Raw genomic sequence first — 20,363 nt, forward strand, 5'->3', positions numbered from 1 at the left:
AGTGGGGCCGGAATAAAGTGAACAAGGAAAATACAAGAGATGATATGAGCGGCAGCATAGTCAGTTCTTGTTCCAGAGAAATGGCACATAATATACCACAAGTACTAGGAAATTGAGCTTTGTGGGGCTGCAAGCCAGCTGCTGGGTCTCCAAGCTCTTCCACTGAGGACACCATCCTATTTCCCCTATGCTCACCATAAGGAAAGGGTCCCATGGTTACTTGGAGAGTCTGTGGAGAGTTGCAAGCTGTGGATTAAAACCAATGTGTCTGGTATTTTCTTTCTCCTACTTATAGAAAATCATCTGGAGATTAGTTAAAAGACAGGACCCTGTATTTGCTTCACGAATAGGCTTGTGATTTGTACTGTGAGAAAGATAAGTTGCCAAAATTAGAAGCGAGCAAAATCAAAAATGTTCACTGTAATTAACAGCCAATTGTTCCCAAATACTCCCTTTTGTGCAGAGCATTGTGCTGGGTCCTTTGTCTTGAGTAACTGCTCAATCAGCCAATCAGGTAGGCACTCTAGTAATCCATAATGCAGATGGAGGAGGGAGAGGGTACATTGCTGAAGGTCACAACAGCTCAACCAATCAACTAAGTTGTCTCTCCCTTTGCCTGGGTCCCCCTCGCTGGACTCCACTGCCTCTCTCCTAAGTGGAATTAAGAACATAGTAAAAATAATTAAAGAGCCCTGTTGGTGCTGCTGTTAAGTACTCAGCTGTTAGCCAAGAGGTTTAAACCCACCATCTGCTCTGTGGGAGAGAGATATGGCATTCTGCTACTGTGAAGGTTTTGAGATAAATATCCACGGCCTTCAACTTGACACTCACTCACAGGGACCCTGACATGGCCTCGTGTTTCTCCCACAGAACAGCTAGTAGATTCAAATGTGCATCCCAGTATGTAACGTACGATGCCACCTGGTCTCCTCCCTATAAAGATTACAGCCTTGGAAACCCCTTTGGACAACTCTACCCTGTTCTTACAAAGTTGCTAGAGTCAAAGTCAATTCAACTGTAATGGGTTTTTTTTCAAGATAGTAATAAGTTATTAGAGTAACTGGGGCATTGACAATAAAACTGGTCCTAAATAATATTACCTGACTTTAACCAATGTCCAAATTATAATCCATGTAAAAAAGCAGGCTATTTTCATTCCCTCACACACACTCCAGTTTCCGCTTTTATCAACTTATGACAAATCTTGCTTTTCCTTACTCTTCTCTGTTCCCATCTCCTATATTTTTCTGAAGCATCTTACCGTTTTTTCACACATCATATCATTGTATCCATAACATTTCAGAATGGATCTCTGAAAGATACTCTGAAAACATCCAATAACTATTACCATAATTTTAAAAATTCATAGTGATTTCTTAATATCATTATATATCTCATAGTTGTTCAGTATTTTAATTCCTATGAGTATCATATCGTATTAATACTTTACTTGTTTGACTCTAGATCCAAATAAGATTTACTTTTTGCAATTGGTTTCTTTTTCCCGGGCAGGTTTGTGTTTCATTAACAGATACTATCTCACCCCCAATCTCTCCCATCTTTATAACTGTTTGCTTTAGGGTTTCCGATATTCTGTTTTTGTTATTGTTGTTCTTACATGCCATCCATTCATTTGCAACTCATAGCGACCCTATGTACAACAGCTCTGAACCCTGCCCTATCCTGAGCCAATCTTATTGTCACTGACACACCTACCCCCATTACCCCAGTCACTGAATCCATCCGTCTCATCGAGGGTCTTCCTCTCCTGTGCTGTCCTTCCACCCTTCAAGCATGATGTCCCTCTCCAAGGACTTGCCTCTCCTTGCAGCATGTCCACAGTGTGTCAGATGAAGCCTCAGAACCCTTGTCTCCAAGAAGGAGCCTGGTTTCACCCTTTCCAGGTCACACCTGTTTGTTCTCTTAGCAATCCATGGTATATTCAATACTCTTCTCTAGTACAACAGCTCAAAAGCATCAATTCTCCTTCTATCATCCTTAGTCATTGTCCAGCTTTCTGACAAGTACTTGCGAAGACTATGGCCTGATCAGGCACACCTTGGTCTCCAGAGTGACATTTTTGTTCTTCAGTACTCTAGAGAAATCCCTGACAGCAGATTGTCCAGTACACTTCATCTTTTGATTTCCTGGCTGTTGGTACCAAGAGAGTTGACTGTGGAGCTAGCAAAATGAAGCTGTCAACAATCTCAATCTCTTCACCCTCTATCATGATGCTACCATTCAAGCCAGGGGTGAGAATTTTTGTTTTCTTGATGCTGAGCTTCAATCTATATTTAAAGCCACAGTCCTTGACTTTCTGCAGTAAGCTCTTCAGGTCCTCCTCAGTTTCAGCATGCAGAGTTGTGCTATCTGCATAATGCAGGTTGTTGATGAGTTTTCTTTCAATCCTGATGCCACACCCCTCCTCATAGAGCCCAGCTTCCCGGATGATCTGTTCTGCATATAGATTGAAAAGGTATGGAGATAGGACACATCCCTGGCATACATCCTTCCCAATTTTAAACCATGCAATGTTTCCTTGATCTTTTCTGATGAGTGTTTCCTGGTCTAAGTACAGGTTTCACATAAGCACAATCAAGTATTTTCAGATTCCCATTCTTCTCAGAGTCAACCACAGTTTGTTATGATCCACACAGTCAAATTACTTTGCATAGTCAATGAAACGCAAATAGACATTCCTCTGGTACTCTTGGCTTTCAGTCAAGATCCATGTAACATTAGCTGTAATGTCCCTAGCACCAGGACCTCTTGTAAACCCAGTCTGCACATCTGGCAGTTCTCTGTTGATGTGCTATTCCATTCGGTTTTGGATAATTTTTAGCAGAATCTTGCTTGCATATGATCTTGTTCAGTAATTTCTACATTCTATCAGGTCACCTTTCTTTGGATTGGGAACTAATATAGATCTTTTCCAGTCATTTGGCTAGGTGGTTGTCCTGTAGATTTCTTGACACAACTTGATGAGTGCATTCAGGAAAACATCTGTTTATTGAAATATGTCAATTCATATGCCATCAATTCCTCGGGCCTTATTTGTTTGCCAATTATTTAGGAGCATTTGAACGTCTTTATCACCACAGGCTCTTGGTTACACATTGTTTCATGGAATTCTTCTGTGTCAGCTAATTTCTTTTGGTACAGTGACTGTGTATATTCCTTCCATCTTCGTTTAGTGCTTCCTGGATCATTTAATATTCTGCCCAAAGCATTCTTAAGTGTTGCAACTCACGGCTTGAATTTATTCTTCAGTTCCTTCAGCTTAAGAAATGATGAGCGAGTTCAGCCCTTTTGATTTTCTGACTCCAGCACTTTGCACATTTCATTACAATATTTTATTTTGTCTTCTCACACTGCCCTTGGTAATCTTCTGTTCAGCTCCTCAATTTCTTGATTTCTTGCCTTTGCTTTGACTTCTCAGTGTTCTAGTGCAATATTCAGAGATTTGTCTAACATCCATCTTGGTCTTTCTTCCTCCTGTATCTTTAATGACCTTTTGTATTCTTCCTGAGTGATATTCTTAATATCCTCCCACGGATCCTCTGGTTTTCGCTCATTGGTGTTCAAGGCCTTAGACCATTCCTGAAGTGGTTTTCAAGTAGGATAGACTCAAGGTCAAATTTTGGTTCCTGTGGATTATGATTTCATTTTCTTTAACTTCATCTTAAACTTGCTTATGATGGTCTGTTCCACAATCAGCACCTAACCTAGTTTTCACAGCTGATATTGAGTTCTCCAGCATTCTTTCCACAGATGTAATTGATCTGATTCCTATGCATACCATCAGGTGAAATCCATGTGTATAGCCTGTGTTTATGCTTCTTATAAAACATATGTGCAAAAAATAAAAAGTATTTACAGTGAATAAATGGTTGATTGTACAGAATTTTATCATTCTATCTCCAGCTTCATTTCTGTCACCAAGTCCATGCTTTTGTTGGAAAGTAGTTTACTGATCCTCCTTCTCTGTTCCTAACTTTTGCATTCCAGTCATTCATTATTATTAATGCGTTTGATTGCATGTTCGATCAATCTCTGACTGCAGAAGTTGGTAGAAATCTTCTGCTTCCTCTTCTTTGGCTCTAGTTGTTGGTGCATATATCTGAATGATAGTGGTATTCACTGGACTTCCTTGTATGTGTATGGATATTATCACTCACAACATTGTATTTCAAGATGGATCTAGAAATGACTATTTTAACTAGGAAAGCAACCCCATTTTCCCTTACCTTTTCACATCCAGCATAGTAGATCATATGACCTTATGATTAAAAATTAGTTCATACCCATGGTTTCAGCCTATTTCTCTGTCCTCTGTATTTCCTGTAAATTGGTTGTTGTTGAATCCTAAGGATTTTTCAGGTTCATGGGGTCATTTTCTTCTGAAAAGACAAATGGATAGGAGCTGCTGTAGTCTTGCATCTGGAATGTCAAGTTGTCTGTCTGTCTTCTAGTAGCTTTAATGTCCATTTCATTGTTTATTGCCTACATCCATTATGTCAGTACAGATACAAAATAATGTTTTCATTCCACCATTCTGATGTAGTTAAATAGTGCTGCTAGAACATAAATGCCACCAATAGGTGGCTTTAACAAATTAAAATTTATTCTCTCCCAGATTGTTGTTGCTGGTCAATCCTGAATCAGATAGACCCTATGTACCACAGGATGAAACACTGCCAGTCTTATACCATCTTCATAATCTTTGCTTTGTTTATTATCGTCGCCTCAGTGTCGGCCTACTTCACTGAGGATCTTCCTTTTTTTTTCCTACTGACTCTCCACTTTATGGAGCAGGATGTCCTTTGCCAGAGACTGGTGCTTCCTGATAACATGGACTTGACACAGAACCTCACCATCTTTGCTCATCAAGAGCATTCTGCCTCTACTTCTTCCAAGATAGGTTTATTCTTTCTTCTGGTCAAACAAAACCCAAGCTATAGGGTAAGATTTCTGTCTTTTTCTCATGCAGTGGCTGGTGGATTCCAACTGCTGGCCTTTGAGTCAGAAGCTTGGCATTTACTCTCATTGCCCCTGGCGGTCCTTGTCTTTCTGACAGTCCATGGTATATTTAATGTTATTTGCCTTTACCATGTTTGGAAGGCATCAATTCTTATTGAATCTTACTTATTCATTGTCCATCGTACTTGATAAATACCTTGATAAATAAATATCAGGCTTGTAAATACCCTGGCTTGGATGAGGCACACCTTTGTTTTCAAAGTTGACGTCTTTGCTTCTGAACACTTTTAAAGAGGTCTTTCCCTACGACTTTGTCCAGTGCAATACATCATCTCCTCACTGCATCTCTCAAGGGCGTTAACTGTGGATACAAATAAAAGGAAATCATTGCAACTTTGAGCTTTTCTCCACTTAGCATTATTGTTACTTTAATGATCCAGTTATGAAGGTGTTTTTCTGTCTGTTGAGGTATAATCTATACAGAAAACTACAGTCTTTGATCTTCATCAGTAAATGCTTCAAGTCTTCTTCACTTTCAGATTCCAAGTTTGTATCATCTGCGTATTGTAGGTTAATGAGTCTTCCTCCAATTTGGATACCATATTCTTATTAACATAGCCCACCTTCCTGGATTAGTTGTTCATCATACAGATTTAATACAGATGGTGACAGGATGAAATGCTAACTCATACTTTTCTGGAAATTAAACCACATAGTATCCCCTTGCTCTGTTTGAACAGCTGGCTCTTGGTGTACACACAGGTTCTACATGAGCACAACAACTTAAGTGTTCAGGAATTCTCAATCTTTGCTAAATTATCCATTATTTATTATGATCCACACAGTTGAAGCCTTTGCCTAAGCAAATAGGAAAATAGATAAATTTTTTTTTTACTATTCTTTGTAATTAATCAAAACCTATTTGGCATCAGCAGTATTATCTCTCATTCTACATATTCTTCAGAATTCAACTTGACTTTTTGGCAATTCCTTCTTGTTTTTAAATAACCTACAGCAAAATTTTTCTGTATGTGACATTAACAAAATTATCTGGTAATATCCACAATCTTTTGGATCATTTTTTTTTAATGGCACAAATATGGAACCATTCTAGTTACTTGACCAGAGAGCTGTCTTCCAAATTTCTGGGCATAGATGAGTGAACACTCGCAATGTTACCTCTGTTTTTTGAAACATTTTCTTTGATATCCTGTCAGCTCTTAGAAACTTGTTTTCACCAATACATTCAGTACAGTTTAGACTTTTTCTTTCAGTACCATCAATTCCTAATCATAGGCTGCTTCCTAAACTGGTTGAATATTTACCAGATCTTTCTAGTACAGTGATTCTGTGTATTCTATACATTTTGCTATGCTTCCTGCATCATTCTATATTTTGACCCCAGAATTTTTCAGTATTACTGCTCAAGGGTTGAAATTTTTTTTCCTTCAAATTATTTTAACTTAAGAAATGCTAATGATGTTCTTCCTTTTAGTTTTCTAATTCCATGTCTTTTCACATTTCATTATGAAAAGAAGACTTACTTTGTTTTATCCAGCTACACTTTGAAATCTTCTATTCATAGTGTAGGAGGCTTAAAGTTCAATTTCAGGGCACCGGCTCTAGGGTGAGGCATTCTCTCTGTGTTGGTTCTGAGGAAAAGTTCTTATCTCCTTTCAACATCTATTAGCCTGGCATTCTTTAGAATTTCCATGTGTCTTTGATATAATCTTCTGCTAAATCTAGGGAGCGCTCGGTGCAGAGACCTCAGATCCAAAGAATGCACTCCACTTTCATAATAATAGTCCTTTCTTATCATGAATTGAATTATGTGCCCCCTCCACCCTCAGAATTTGTATATGTTAAAATAAAGTAAAGGAACTCTGGTGGTTTAGTGGTAAGAACCATGCAACCAACACAAAAGTACATGATTCAGATCCACCCGCTACTCTGAGGAGACATTGAGGTTGTTAACAATTTCGGCTTGCTCTGCTTCAAAATCGACATTCTTGGGACCAGCAGTCGAGAAAACAAAAGACAAATTATGCTGGGAAAATCTCTGTCAGGGACCTCTCCAGAGTACTGAGAAGCAATAATGTCAGTCTAGAGACTAAGGTGTGCCTGATCCAGTCCATGGTCTTCACAATCACTTGTTATGTATGAGAAAGCTACACAATGACTAAGGATGACAGAAGAAGAATTCATGCCTTTGAGTTATGGTGCTGGGGAAGAGTATTGAACATACCATGGACCACCAAGAAAATAAATAGGCCTGCCTTGGAGAGGGTGAAACCAAATTTCTCCTTGGAGACTAGGATTTTGAAGCTCCATCTCACATAACTTTGGGCATGTGGCCAGGAGGGATCAGTCCTTGGAGAAGGACATCATGCTCAGAAGGATGGAGGGACAGTGCAGGAGAGGAAGACCCCGGATGAGAAGGACTGATACAGTAAATGGGATAATGGATGTAGGTGTGTCTGAGTCAGTGAGACTGGCTCAGACAGGTCAGGCTTCATAACCGTTGTACAGAGGGTTGCTATGAGTCACAGGCAATTCGACAGTACATAACAATAACCCAGCTTCGAGGAAGAAAGATGGACAGTCTCCTCTCATGTAATTTACTGCCTCTGAAAACCCACTGGAAGGTCAGCTCCAATCGATGGTAATCAACATGATGTAATATGGAAATTTTGTGATAATCTCCCATGATCTGATAAATCAAGCAATTGTAAAAGGATCAAAGGTAGAATGTAACACTTTTAATCCCTTCACAATTCTACTCTTGTGAAAGGAGAGTTTCCCTGGGATGTGGCCTCTACAAAAGAGAGAGGAAGTAAGCAGAGGCAGGGAGACCTCACTACCTCCAAGAAAAAATTCCCAGGAATGGAGTCTTATCTGTTTGAACTCCAGTCCCCTTTATTCACTTGTTGTGAATATAATTCTTTTTGAGTGGAGACCAATTAATTTTAGTAAATATCATTGTAAACATAGATTGAAGTTTTTCAAATATGCATCAATTCATTGATGTTCTTATCCTTTTTCTCAATTCCTTTTCCACAGTTATTGCCATTTTTATAATTAGTTACCATTTTTATTAATGATCATGAGTTCTTTAGATATGACCCTCGTACATTTTCATGCTTTCTGTAATCTCTGGTATGATAAATATGCTTCCTCAAACCTTTATTTTTTCAGCAAACCAGCTGCTTTTAATGAGAGCTAGCGAATCAAAGCTACAAGCCAGACAACAGCTTTGAAATCTCTTTGCTACTAGGTTAGTCATTGTTTATTGGCATTTTCAGAGGACAAGCTAGGAAATATTTTTTTGGCCCTGCTTTTAAATAAAATACATCTTACATTGATATCGACACTTTTGTATTTGAAGATTTAAAAGAAGCTGCAGAGACTCTTCAGAGGTACACTTTATATATAGTTAAGAGTTTAACATAGTAGGAAAAGCAATAATAACAATGCCTCATAGTTCTAGAGCAGCATCTCCAGTAACATGTTGCTGCATGCTTTTAAAATTCACGATCGTACTTAGAAACACATTTGCCGTCATTTGCAGCAACGTTAATAATATGAGACATCAAAACAATTTTTTTTAATTTAAGAAAATGTGTGACATTCTGGCATTTGGCTTCATCTAACCTAAGTTCCCTAAGTTCCCTGGATGGCACAAATTATTTGCCATTGACTACTAACAGAAAGGTCAGTAGATCAAAACTATCCAATAGCACAGTGGAAAAAAGGCCTGGAAGTCTGCTTTCATAAAATCTACAGCCAAGAAAACACTATGGAGCTCAGTTCCACCATGTAACCCATGAGATCATCTTGAGTCTGAATCAAGTCAATGGCGACAAATTTGGTTTTAGTTTATCCTCATCATATCTCTCTGGAAGGGTTTAAATCACTCTATTTTATGTGTGGCAAGAGCACAAGACGTATGAACTGACAGCAGGCCTAGGATTCCTCCCTCCTTTGTCTCTAACTTGTCCATGTGGCAAAATGTAGACATTTCACAAAAAGTTTTGATATTTTATTCGTCTTTTCTCTGACATCAGGAGTGAACATACAAAGTACCTTAACTTGTACAAACTGATGTCCTCCCCAATCTCTGTGTAAACATTGCTGTTATTGGATATCGTCAAGTTGGCACAACTCATAGTAACCCTATGTACTTGGATGGGAACCTTGTCCTATCCGACATCATCCTCACAATCTCTGCCAAGTGTAAATGAGCCATTACGTTTCCAAAGACTTTTCTCTTCATAAATGAAAATAAATAGAAGTAAAGACAATAAATACATGCCATGAACAGCAAGCTGAGAGAAGCAGATTCCTGTCTGTCCATAGAGAGGATGTTATTAGGTTTTGCAGTGATTTCTCTCCTCCCTCCAAGTCACTGGGGTCATTTCTGAAAGCCAGTTGTTCATTTGAAAGATCTTTCCACCCCCACAGGGTATGACTGTGTAAACTTTCAAGGTTGAGTTCAGCTTGAAATCTGAATTTAATATTGTGAAATCACAAAAAGAAAGCAATCAGTCCATCTCCTTGAGTGAGTTTTTGGAACAGAATCTGTATTACCACGAGCACGTGTGTCTTCTTCTTGCTTGAGAGCTCTGGAGTAATCAGCTTTCTCCTCTCCCTCCCCCTCGCCCACCCCGTTTACCCTTTTTCTCTTGCAGTGTCTGTAGGGTTCGAGTATGAGACGTGCCCCAGCCTAATTCTTTGGGAGAAAAGGACAGCGCTTCTTCAGGGATTTGAGCTGGACCCTTCCAACCTCGGCGGTTGGTCACTAGACAAACACCACATCCTCAATGTTAAAAGTGGTATGTGGACAAGTCTCTTCCCAAATACACCCTCACCTTTGCTGGAACCATCTGCCCAATCTTGACATTTAAGTAGTAACCCTTTTTCTCCCCTTAGTCATTTTTTTTTTTACCAAGTGCTCCAAATATTCATAGGTTTTCCTATCTTTTTGTCTTAGGTGGGCAAAAAGAAACATTCATTTGGTCTCCCTAGAGTGTCAACTTTATTGTTATCTTACCCAATACCACATTATATGAGATTCAGCCCACCCATTATTGCACTGTCAACAGTGTGGTAAAGAAAAGTTGGCCTTTCCTGATTGTTCTGTTCCCCCTGTCACTGAGCAGGAGCCTCAGTAGACTTTACAAGTCCCCTCCTCAGAGGGCAGCAGTAAACATTCTCCTTTACCTCTAGGGATCCTGCACAAGGGCACAGGGGAGAACCAGTTCCTGACCCAGCAGCCCGCCATCATCACCAGCATCATGGGGAATGGCCGCCGCAGGAGCATTTCCTGTCCCAGCTGCAACGGCCTTGCCGAAGGCAACAAGCTACTGGCCCCAGTAGCTCTTGCTGTTGGAATCGATGGGAGCCTCTTTGTTGGCGACTTCAATTATATCCGCCGCATCTTTCCCTCTCGAAATGTGACCAGCATCCTGGAGTTGAGGTAAATTGCTACATAGGTGACCACCTTTTGCTTTATCTCTCCTTAATAACTGGTGTGCCTCTGACATTACCAGGGCAGGGATGCCCTTTCCACCATGAAATTCCCATGAAGGCCCCAGACTGTTAAGACTAGAAGAAGCTGGAATTTACTTGCTGGGAAGAAATGGGTTAAAGGAGTCTTCCAATGGCTTTAGTTGGAATTTTCCAAAGACTATACCGTCACACTGTGGGCTGAAATCAAATAAAGATGTGAGGAGATGCTTTGTTTATCTACAAAGCATCATACATTCTGATACAATTATTGAAGCGCCCTATCAACAAGACTAGAGGCTATAAAATCTCTACAAGGGATTCTAATATACATCAGACAAGGAGAGAATCGCTGATTTTGGCTATTGACCCATTCTACTAATTTTGAAAGTGACAGTAAGAAAATACCACTTCCTAGTCTTACTCCCAGAGGTTCTAAAGGGTCAAAGCTCCTTTTATTTCTTTTTCTTTTCTTTTTGTAAAGTCCATAGAAGATTCTGGTGCATGTCAGAGTTTCAGAATCACTGATGTTCATTTCCTAATTTGAATATTTGTATTGCACACTTGCATATAAAGCACACAGGCATCCTGCATCTTAGCATATGCACTAGGGTACTGCGAGGTGTCACTGCAGAAACCTTGCTAAGTCATTTCTGTCCAGTCTTGATAGATCCTCTGGCCATTGCTTGCCCTAAATCCACAATCTAGACTCCTCTGTGCTGGGAAATATTGGTTCTAAAAGCTCTGGGGAATTCTCTCTTCCCAAGAATATTGACTCCTCCACTTCACTAAACCCAGAGAAATCTATACATACAAATTGGAGAGACAAGAAGGTTCACTCAGCATATATGTTCTGAGTGTATACAATGTGCATTTAGCACATATTTGTGTGACTGACTGGCTGAAGAAAAGTAGGAAACAAGCAAAAAGTCTAGCTCTTGGGATGTTCATACTATGATGAGAAACTTACAGGCTAATTAGGTGAACAAATAAAAACTAATTTCAAGTATTATTGAGGGCTTTAAGAAACATCTAACAGGGTAAGATAAGTTGGTGGGGTGAGAAGATATTTAGATAACACAATCAGAGTACCCTCTCTGACTGTGGGGATCTAAATAGTGAGATTCACCATGGGACGATCTGGTTCACTGTGTGATGATCTGGGGGCGGCGGAGGGCTGCATTGGATAAGTACTCGAGCAGGAAAAAAAAACCTACAAAAACCAGGAAATAACCTAGCTAATATCAGGAAAGTGAGTTGCAAAAGGGTGTTTTGGAGGAGATCTTAGGGGACACGACTGCAACATGCATTTGAAGACCGTTCTCATCACATAAATGCCTAGTCATGGTGGCCTTGTGGTTGTCCAGGGAGAACTGTGCTCTGTGTTTTCCGTGTCAGACCTTTCAGTAGATTGCCATGTCTTCTAAGATGCCTCTAGGTGAACTCAAACCTTTCAGTTATTAGCCAAGCCTGTTAAATGTTTGTACCACTAGATACTCCACAAGAGATTTACTCATGGCTATCAAATCAATTCCAGCTCATGGCAACTCTTCATCAAGTTACAGAAGCTGTAAATCTTATAGGGAAGTTCTCAGCGGGTTTGAATGGCTAACCTCTCAGTTAACATCCCAATACTTAATCTACTGTACCAATAGGACAAGATGTATCAGAATAGGTCAAAGGGAAAAAAGAAACACCAGCTTCACCCCAAGAAGGTTGCAGTCTGAGTGGGTCAGCAGGCAGGTACTAAGCTCGGTGGTGATCCCAGCCCTGAGATGAGCTGAGGATACTGAAGGCGTTCACCCAGCAAAACAGTGTGAGTGTTCTGGAAGATCCAGAAACCAACGAGCATACACACACGCGGGGAGGCAGTCCTACATTCACAGGGTGGAGTAAAATGATGTAGGAAGGTTTCCAAGAGAAAAACATTCCCCTAGTGAATGCACAAAACATGAGCCATTAGAGAAAAGGTGGAAGAGAAATTGAAGAGGCTGTGTAAGCCCTAAACTGCCTCATTGCATATCGTATAATAAGTATCCCTAGAACACTTCCAAAAGTTGTTTTTTTGAGGTTGTTTTTCCATCTTTAATCCTAGGAAAGCCTCTTTCTCAGATATCCTGTAGATAACAGAGAGCTATAGGAGGATACAGGGACTGGGATAGAGATAGCACTGTGCTTTTCAAGGCAGACGGAAAGAGAGGGTCCAATTCTTTAATCTGATATTTGTCATTTTGCCACTGCTCTTCCTATTGTGCCTCACATTGTTGTTAAGTGACATTGAGTTGCTTCCAACTCATAACAGCACATAGCAGCTCATAGCAACCAAGACAGATAGAATGAAACCCTTCACGTGTTGCTGTTGGAGCTCACTGTTGCCGACATCATATCAATTCATCTTTTTGAGAGTATTCCTTTTTTAATTAACCAGCGTGATGTCCTTCTCTAGAAACTGGTCCTTCCAGATAACATGTCCAGAATACATGAGATAAAGTGTTGCCATGCTTACTTCTAAAGAGCATTCTGGTTGCACTTATTCCAAGAAAGATTTGTTCATTCTTCTAGAAGTACTTGATACATTTAGGATTCTTAGCGAATACCATATTTCAAATAGATAGTTTAGTCATCCTTATTCATTGTCAAGCTTTTGCATGCATATGAGGCAGTTGAAAATACCATAGCTTGGGTCAGATTCACCTTAATCCTCAAGGTAATACCTTTGCCATTTAGTGCTTTACAGAGGTCTTTTGGAACAGATTTCCCCACTGTAGTAAAACATTGATTCCTGGGATGTTGTTTCCATGAACACTGATGGTGGGCTCAAGTAAAATTTAATTCTTGATAACCTCTGTCTTTTCCTCCACTTTCCATGATGTTGTATATTTGTTCATTTATGAGGATTTTTGTTTTATTTGTGTTGAAATGTAATCCACACTGAAAGCTTTGGCCTTTGATCTTCTTCAGTAAGTAATGTGAAACTTCAATTCCTCTTCCGTTTCATCAAGCAAAGTTGTGTCATCAGCATATCACAAGATGTTGACTAGACTTCCTTCTTCATTCTCATGCTGGGTTTTTCTTCATTTAGTCCATTTTCTCAGCTTATTTGTTCAGCATACAAATTAAATAAACAGATTAGAAGAATTCAACCCTGACATGCACCCTGCCTGACTTTAAACTACGTAGTAACCCCTTGTTTGTTCAAACAATTGCCTCTTGGTATTTGTGCAGGTTAAGCGTTATGGAATTCCCCTTCTTCACAATGTTACCTATAATCTGTTATGATCCTCACCATTGGATGTCTTTGCACAATCAATAAAATATGATAAATATGCTTTCAACTATGATCCATCTGACAGCAGCAGTAATAAACCTCAGTGCACGGTCATAGTCTTCTGAATCTGGTTTGGATTTCTGCAAGCTTCACTACACTGAATGCTCAGAGTTAGACTACAATTTGCACATGTCTCCCTCCAGGCAAACCTCCCGTGCTGCCTCCTCTGTGTCCAGTTAACTTCCCAGACAAATCTACCTCATCATGCTCACCGTTAGGGTTCCGTTTAAGGGTCCCCACTTCTAGAAAGCTAAAATTCTCCTTTCCTCCTTCTGAGTCACTTCATTCTCTGATTTTCCATTATTGTTGACAACAGTTACTGCCTTTTTCCCTGTTCTAGTTATTTTTGTCAATTCCTAGTGTGTGAACTTCTCTAGCATAGACAACTTTGTCATCTTAGGTACCCAAGACATGTGCTTAAATTCATGGAGACACAGACCAGTGTCTCAGAGACACTGATATATTTAGTATTCTTTGCTAACACCACATTTCAAATACATGGGTTCTTCCTCAGTCTCATCCAGCTCTTTCACAGGAAATGGTCCTTGATTTCATGTCAGTCAAGCTACCGTGACCACAAAATGTCATGAGCTTTCAGCCCACTCATGTTCAGAGTAAGGAACACCACACGCATCTGGTGATATTGAGTCCCTTGAAGCAGGGGACTTCAAGCAGCATAACTCCCAATTTCTCTAGACAGTTATGTGATTTTTGTTTTATCCTTTTTAAACCACCTTCGAACTTGTTCTTGCTTTCCTCGAGCAGGTACCCAGAGCCGATTAGAAGTTAAGCTTTTACAAGAACACCGGTTTGATTCTTCTTTTTCTTCCCACTACATACCTGAAAACAAAGGGCTGTCAATCCCCTCTCTTCAAAACAGAAAGCAGCAAAGGGAGGAAGGAGGGAGGGAAAGACCTGTCTTGCTTATGTCTTTTCTCCATTGTGAGTTGGCAGCTGAATTATGCAGTTTTGGGATTCAGTGCCCATCCCTATCTCACTTACCTGCCTCGGAGCTGAGTCTCAGTATTGGCAGCCTATTTCAATGTGTGCCCCCACCCCATATCTCTCTCCCACCATCCTTCCCTTGCCTGTCCAAAATATTCAAGGACAGACTACTGCACTCTTGAAAAACTTCAGATGCTAGAAAGAGCCTTCCTATTGGTAAAATGGTTACCACCTGTATGCTCCAATTCCATCTGTTTTCAGGACATTGGCAACGTCCGTTTTGCAGCTCATTTCCCTTCTTATGGCCATTTCTCTCTTAGATGGTCTTTGGAAAACCCAAGCCGTGGGGAGGAGAATGTCCTTTTCTACGCACTAACATTTTAGTGTGATTTTTTTTCCACTGAAAATCTTTCATCTCTCCTCAGTCACCCAGCAGAAGATGTCTTAGGAACTGAACCCCAATATAAGGCAGCAAATGATCACATCTAGGATGGTGTGTCTGTCTTTTCTTGACATATTCTCCTTTTCATAAACATGGAAATGTCACACCTTCAATAATATTTGACATTCTAATCATTGTAATATTCCAGACATGAAATTTTATTATAATATATCTTTTCTTCCAACTCGAACACTTCCCCATGCTGAGTTTTTGGTGGTGTTTTGGAGATGAGTCAAGGGCATCGTGTCCTCAGGGAAGGAAATTGTCCAACCCAAATTTAAGGGCAGAATGGGAGAAAGCCATGGGGAAAGAGGGACCCAAACACTGAGGACAATGGCATCAAAAACTGGAAATAAGTATTACCATAGGTACACTTTATTGATGCCTTCAGGTGGCGGTGCTGGAGAAGAGTCTTGAACGTACCATGGACTACCAAGAAAATAAATAGGTCTTTCTTGGAGAAGGTGAAACCAAATTTCTCCTTGGAGGCTAGGATTTTGAAGCTCCATCTCATATACTTTGGGCACATGGCCAGGAGGGACCAGTCCTTGGAAAAGGACATTATGCTCAGAAGTGTGGAGTGACAGAGCAGGAAAGGAAGACCCCAGATGAGATGGATTGATACAGTAACTGGGGTAATGGGGTAATAAGTAAATGGGGGTAAGTGTGTCTGAATCAGTGGGACTGGCTCAGGACAGGGCAGGGTTCAGAGCTGTTGTACATAAGGTCACCATGGGTCTCAGGCGACTCAACGGCACATAATAACAGCAATAACGCTCTGTTTATCCAGAATTTCAACCAGGACAGGCCCTGCTTGATACCAAGGTAGAATGTTCAGGAAGAAATAAGACTTTAGTTACAGAACTGGAGTCAAGAAATAAGGGAGGCCAGGCAGTGGCTGCTGGTAAATCATTTGACTGCTAAACCAAAAGACTCTAACCCAGGGGCTTTGCAACTGAGAGACCTTGAGGTCTGTTCCTGTAAAGATTACAGCCTAGAAAACTGGGACAGTTCTACTCTGTCACATAGAGTTCCTAGGGGTCAGAAGCAATAGGACAACACCTAATAGCAATAACCATTACATAATACACACACTTAGCCTGTGAGGTAGAGATCTGAGGCTGGGGGACAGAAAAGAAAAATATAACATAATAAAAAAAAAAAAGGATAGCAGTAACCCCACCAAATTTGGGGCAGTGCATGGTATTATTTTTAAAACTTTTTTCCAAGGCCAGATCTACATTTCATGAGCCTGAAACTTTTATATTTGGGGCATGATGATGGAGGAAATATAAAAAAAAAAAGAATACAGATAACAAATAAGGAATGAAAGTGAATATTTATTTAGGGTAAGAAAACAAAACAAACTGCAAATTTTAAAAAGTTAACAATTAGCACAAACATCACAAAATCCAAACAAAGAACATATTTTTTATTAAGTAACTGCCATCACACTTTTAGGAGACGTGTTTCCTACGCTTTTGGGATGCACATGCTTTGATTGTTTTAATATGACAATCACTTTGTAGTTTCATTATTATGCGAAGAGTGAGAAGATACTTAGGTTTTTCTCCAGTATAGGGAATCAAAAATTACTTAGAATGTTTTCTTTCTACTTCAGACTTTACAATTGTAGGAGTTGTGAAGCTTGAGAAACCCTCTATAAAATTTCTTTCTTAGTATAGTTAATGTTTCAAGTTTTCTTGGACAGTGAATCATCTAATCACTCCTTGAGTTGATGCTAATGAAACATTTTTTCATTGGTGTTTTCCTTGTAATAGTGAAATATAAGTTTTACAGTGGACACTGCAAACCTGTAATACAGTGAGAATATCAACACAGGGAGCCGAGAACCTTCCTGAAATCTTTCCTATGTCAGAATAGCAAGCAGTAGTTCAACCAGGTGCTGAAGGAACTGCAAACCACGTAAACATATCCGTCTAATCCTAAACTAAATATATCCTCAACTCAGCGGTCCTTTAGTCCAACTCAAAGGTGGAACAAATGCCTAATAATAACTTCACAACCTGGAGCCATCATATTATAGGACAGAGAAGGAGTTAAAGTAGAGAGAGCAATCTCAAATGATACAAGTTAAAACATCTACATTTTTGGAAGTTTTACCAAAATCGCATAAACTGAGCAGAAGTAACCTGAAGTTTTAAGTTTTCTTCCTTTTGTGGTAAATCCACCTGTGCTACTTATATGCATTATTTAGAGATGGATGTTAAGTCCCATTTTACAGAAAAGTACATTGAGGTTCATGATTGAGAACAGCCACTGTCCCCACATTTGTAGCAGTGAGCAGGGGCAGCTTCGTAATTCTGAACAGAGCATAAAGAACTGACGACGGTCCAGAGCAGTGTCTGCCCAGCACCACAGGAGGCAGGCTTATTCCTTCCTTTCACAACTCAAGAACCCATTTTCTCAGCCCTTCCTCTCTGCTGAGCCCACTACTCAGTTATCAGTTATTCAGAGATGAGTAAGTCATGCCCTGCTCACAGGAGGAGGAGGACAAACACACAAGCATAAATCAAAAGCCGGCATGCCAACACTGTGAGACAAGCTGCGAATGCTGGGAGAGCCCCCTGAAGGCTTCTCACAGGGGCAGTTGAGACTCTGTGGTGTGAAGAGCTAATCCATCTCAATTCTTGACATCTGACCAATGCTTTTTCTCGAGGGTGTGCCTAAAGTGCTGTGTTATTAAGGCCGTGGTCTGTCACTTTTAAGTAGGTCACCTATGCTTCTTTGCCCGGGAGAGCTTTAGCCCAGATTGATGATATTTGTTTGTTGGTTGGTTGTCTGGTAAGGTCCACATCTGGACCAATAAGAAAATTTTTGATAAATGGAGTAAAAAGCAATGTCAAAGATTTCATTCCACTTAGATCTACAATCAGCACCCGTGGACGCAGCAGTCATGAAATCAAATGGCAAACTGCATTGGGCAAGTGGGCTGCAAAGGACCTCTTTCATGTGTTGAAAAGCAAAGATGCTCCTTTGATGATTAAGTTGTGCCCAAGCCATGGTATTTTCAATTGCTTCATATGCAAGTGAAAGCTGAACAATGAATAAAGAAAATTGAAGAACTGATGCTTTGAATTCTGGTGCTGGCAAAGGTTATTGACTATACCATGGATTGCCACAAGAACAAACAAATCTGTCTGGGAAGAAGGGCAGCCACAATACTCCTTAGATGTGTGTACTTCATGTATGTTATAAGGAGAAGCCAATTCCCAGAGAAGGACAACATGCTTGGTAAAACAGGACGGGAAAACAAGGGAGACCTTAAATTAAATAGATTGACACAGTGACTGCAGCAGTGGTCTCCATGCAGCAGGGGTGGTGAGGCCAGCACAGCACTAGGTGGTGTTTCTTTTTGTTGCTCATGGGTTGCTATTAGTTGGAACTGACTCGGCATCACCCACCAACAACAAGCCTCCACCCTGACAATAGCCCTGGACTGGAGTAGTTGCGGCCTCAGACTTTCTCCAAAACTCATATTCATGTGGTCACTCCCACTCTCCAATGACCTGAGTCCCTCCCCTTGCTTGGCCTATTCCCTCCCCCAACCTAGATATTTTATTAATCAACTCAAAGCAGATGTTCCTCAGAAAGAAGTAGGTTAGGTCTGCGGGCCCAAATCCCATCCAGTCTTTTCACAAAATCTTCACTAAAAAAAAAAAAGAAGAAGAAGAAGAAGTAGAATTGATATTGCAATAATTAAGAGCCAAATATGACTACCACTGGTGGCAGATAACATTTCACTTTCATTAAGCAATATAAAATAGACGCGAGAATTCCCGGCTGCCACCCTGACACGCCATGCTTTGCAGAATGAATCTTAAATTGCACTATGTCAGTCAGAGCTCAGGAGTTATCAGCATCATTTAATTAACTTTTTTTTTTTGCAAAAACTAACACGTTGAAATAAAATATAAAAATGTAATCCCTGTGCAAACCCACCACTAATGATAGCCCCCGGCAGAGACCTGAACTACACCTCCACAGGAATCAAGGCGTCAAACCCTCTTTGCCTTGCTCTGAAGCCCCCTTCCTTAGTGAGGAGAAGGGATAGAGGGTCAAGGGCTCCTTACATCTTGGCCTAGATGCTTCCAGAATGGGGAACAATTCTTACTTGAGAGCCTAATGTCTCTTATTCAACCATTTCCTATTGACAACGAAATGTACTTTTGTTCTCAAAAGAAAACCCGGTAAAACTTTTCCTAGAAAAAGAATAGTAACTGGAGCCTTTGGTTCCAATTACAAGACGGTATTCCTACATATGAATTTTATTTCTAAATGTCACTAGAGTGCTGAACCTGTACAAAATAATGACTAGCTGGGGTCCTGCTTGAGTGAATGAGTTGGGAAGAGAGAATGACGGTGTGGTGCAGGGTCAGGAGGCTTCCCAAAACTGCATGAGTTTAGAAGTGAGGGATGTTGACTCTGCCCTGTCACCCTGTACTGTATCCATAATTTGCACAGGTGACAACAGGCTCCCTTCTCACACCCCGCCAGAGCAGACATTGCAAATGAGTCACAACCTTTCTTTATGGTGGAGCTGAGTTTGGCTTTGAAATTATTCTATCTACTGCACTCCCGGCAGCCATTAATGACCAATCAATAGGTACCATCCTTTCCTTAGACAGAAGGTCTATATTTTAACACCTGTGTTGCCACTTTAATCTGACAGGGTTCAGATCTGTTGTTCATAGGGTCGCTATGGGTTGTACTCGACTCGATGGCACCTAACAACAACCACCTTAGTCATGTCACCCAAACTACTGGGCTAGGAAATTCAACAAATTCTTGTTCAAATTTCCCAAGAACCCAGTTTTCTCCAAAATTGGAAGTACTTCTCAAGTAACTGAGCCAGGAGCTGTCAGTTGGAAGGGGGAGAAAAAGAAAAAAGAAGAATTGCCTTTTTGTGGGTTCCATTATACAAGAAAGAGAAATGTTATGTTTGCTTTATCATCAATTCTTCAGCTAACTGTTTGTTCTTTTTTTCCTTCTGTTTTCTTTCTATAAAGAAATAAAGAGTTTAAACATAGGTAAGACGAAGACCTCTTTCCCATATAATTTGATATGGTTCGTTTGCCTTCCTGTGTTTGCTTTTTGTTTCGTGCTTCTTGTGTAATGTTGTATATTTTTATGTACCAAATA

General features: G+C 40.2%; 1 protein-coding gene across 2 annotated transcripts in view; it reads left to right on the top strand.

Moving 5' to 3' along the window:
- TENM2 (teneurin transmembrane protein 2) overlaps window positions 1-20,363 on the top strand; it is a 1,365,940-nt gene that overhangs the window by 1,281,267 nt on the left and 64,310 nt on the right. For both annotated transcript variants that reach the window (XM_006884325.1, XM_006884326.1), the window contains exons 18-20: window positions 9,669-9,812; window positions 10,207-10,456; window positions 20,231-20,251. In XM_006884325.1, coding sequence (XP_006884387.1) covers window positions 9,669-9,812; window positions 10,207-10,456; window positions 20,231-20,251 — 415 coding nt within the window. The remainder of the gene's footprint in view (window positions 1-9,668; window positions 9,813-10,206; window positions 10,457-20,230; window positions 20,252-20,363) is intronic.

Source organism: Elephantulus edwardii, unplaced genomic scaffold (genome assembly GCF_000299155.1).
Source record: "Elephantulus edwardii isolate Elephantulus edwardi_28Jun2011 unplaced genomic scaffold, EleEdw1.0 scaffold00033, whole genome shotgun sequence".
NCBI classification, from domain to species: Eukaryota; Metazoa; Chordata; class Mammalia; order Macroscelidea; family Macroscelididae; genus Elephantulus; species Elephantulus edwardii.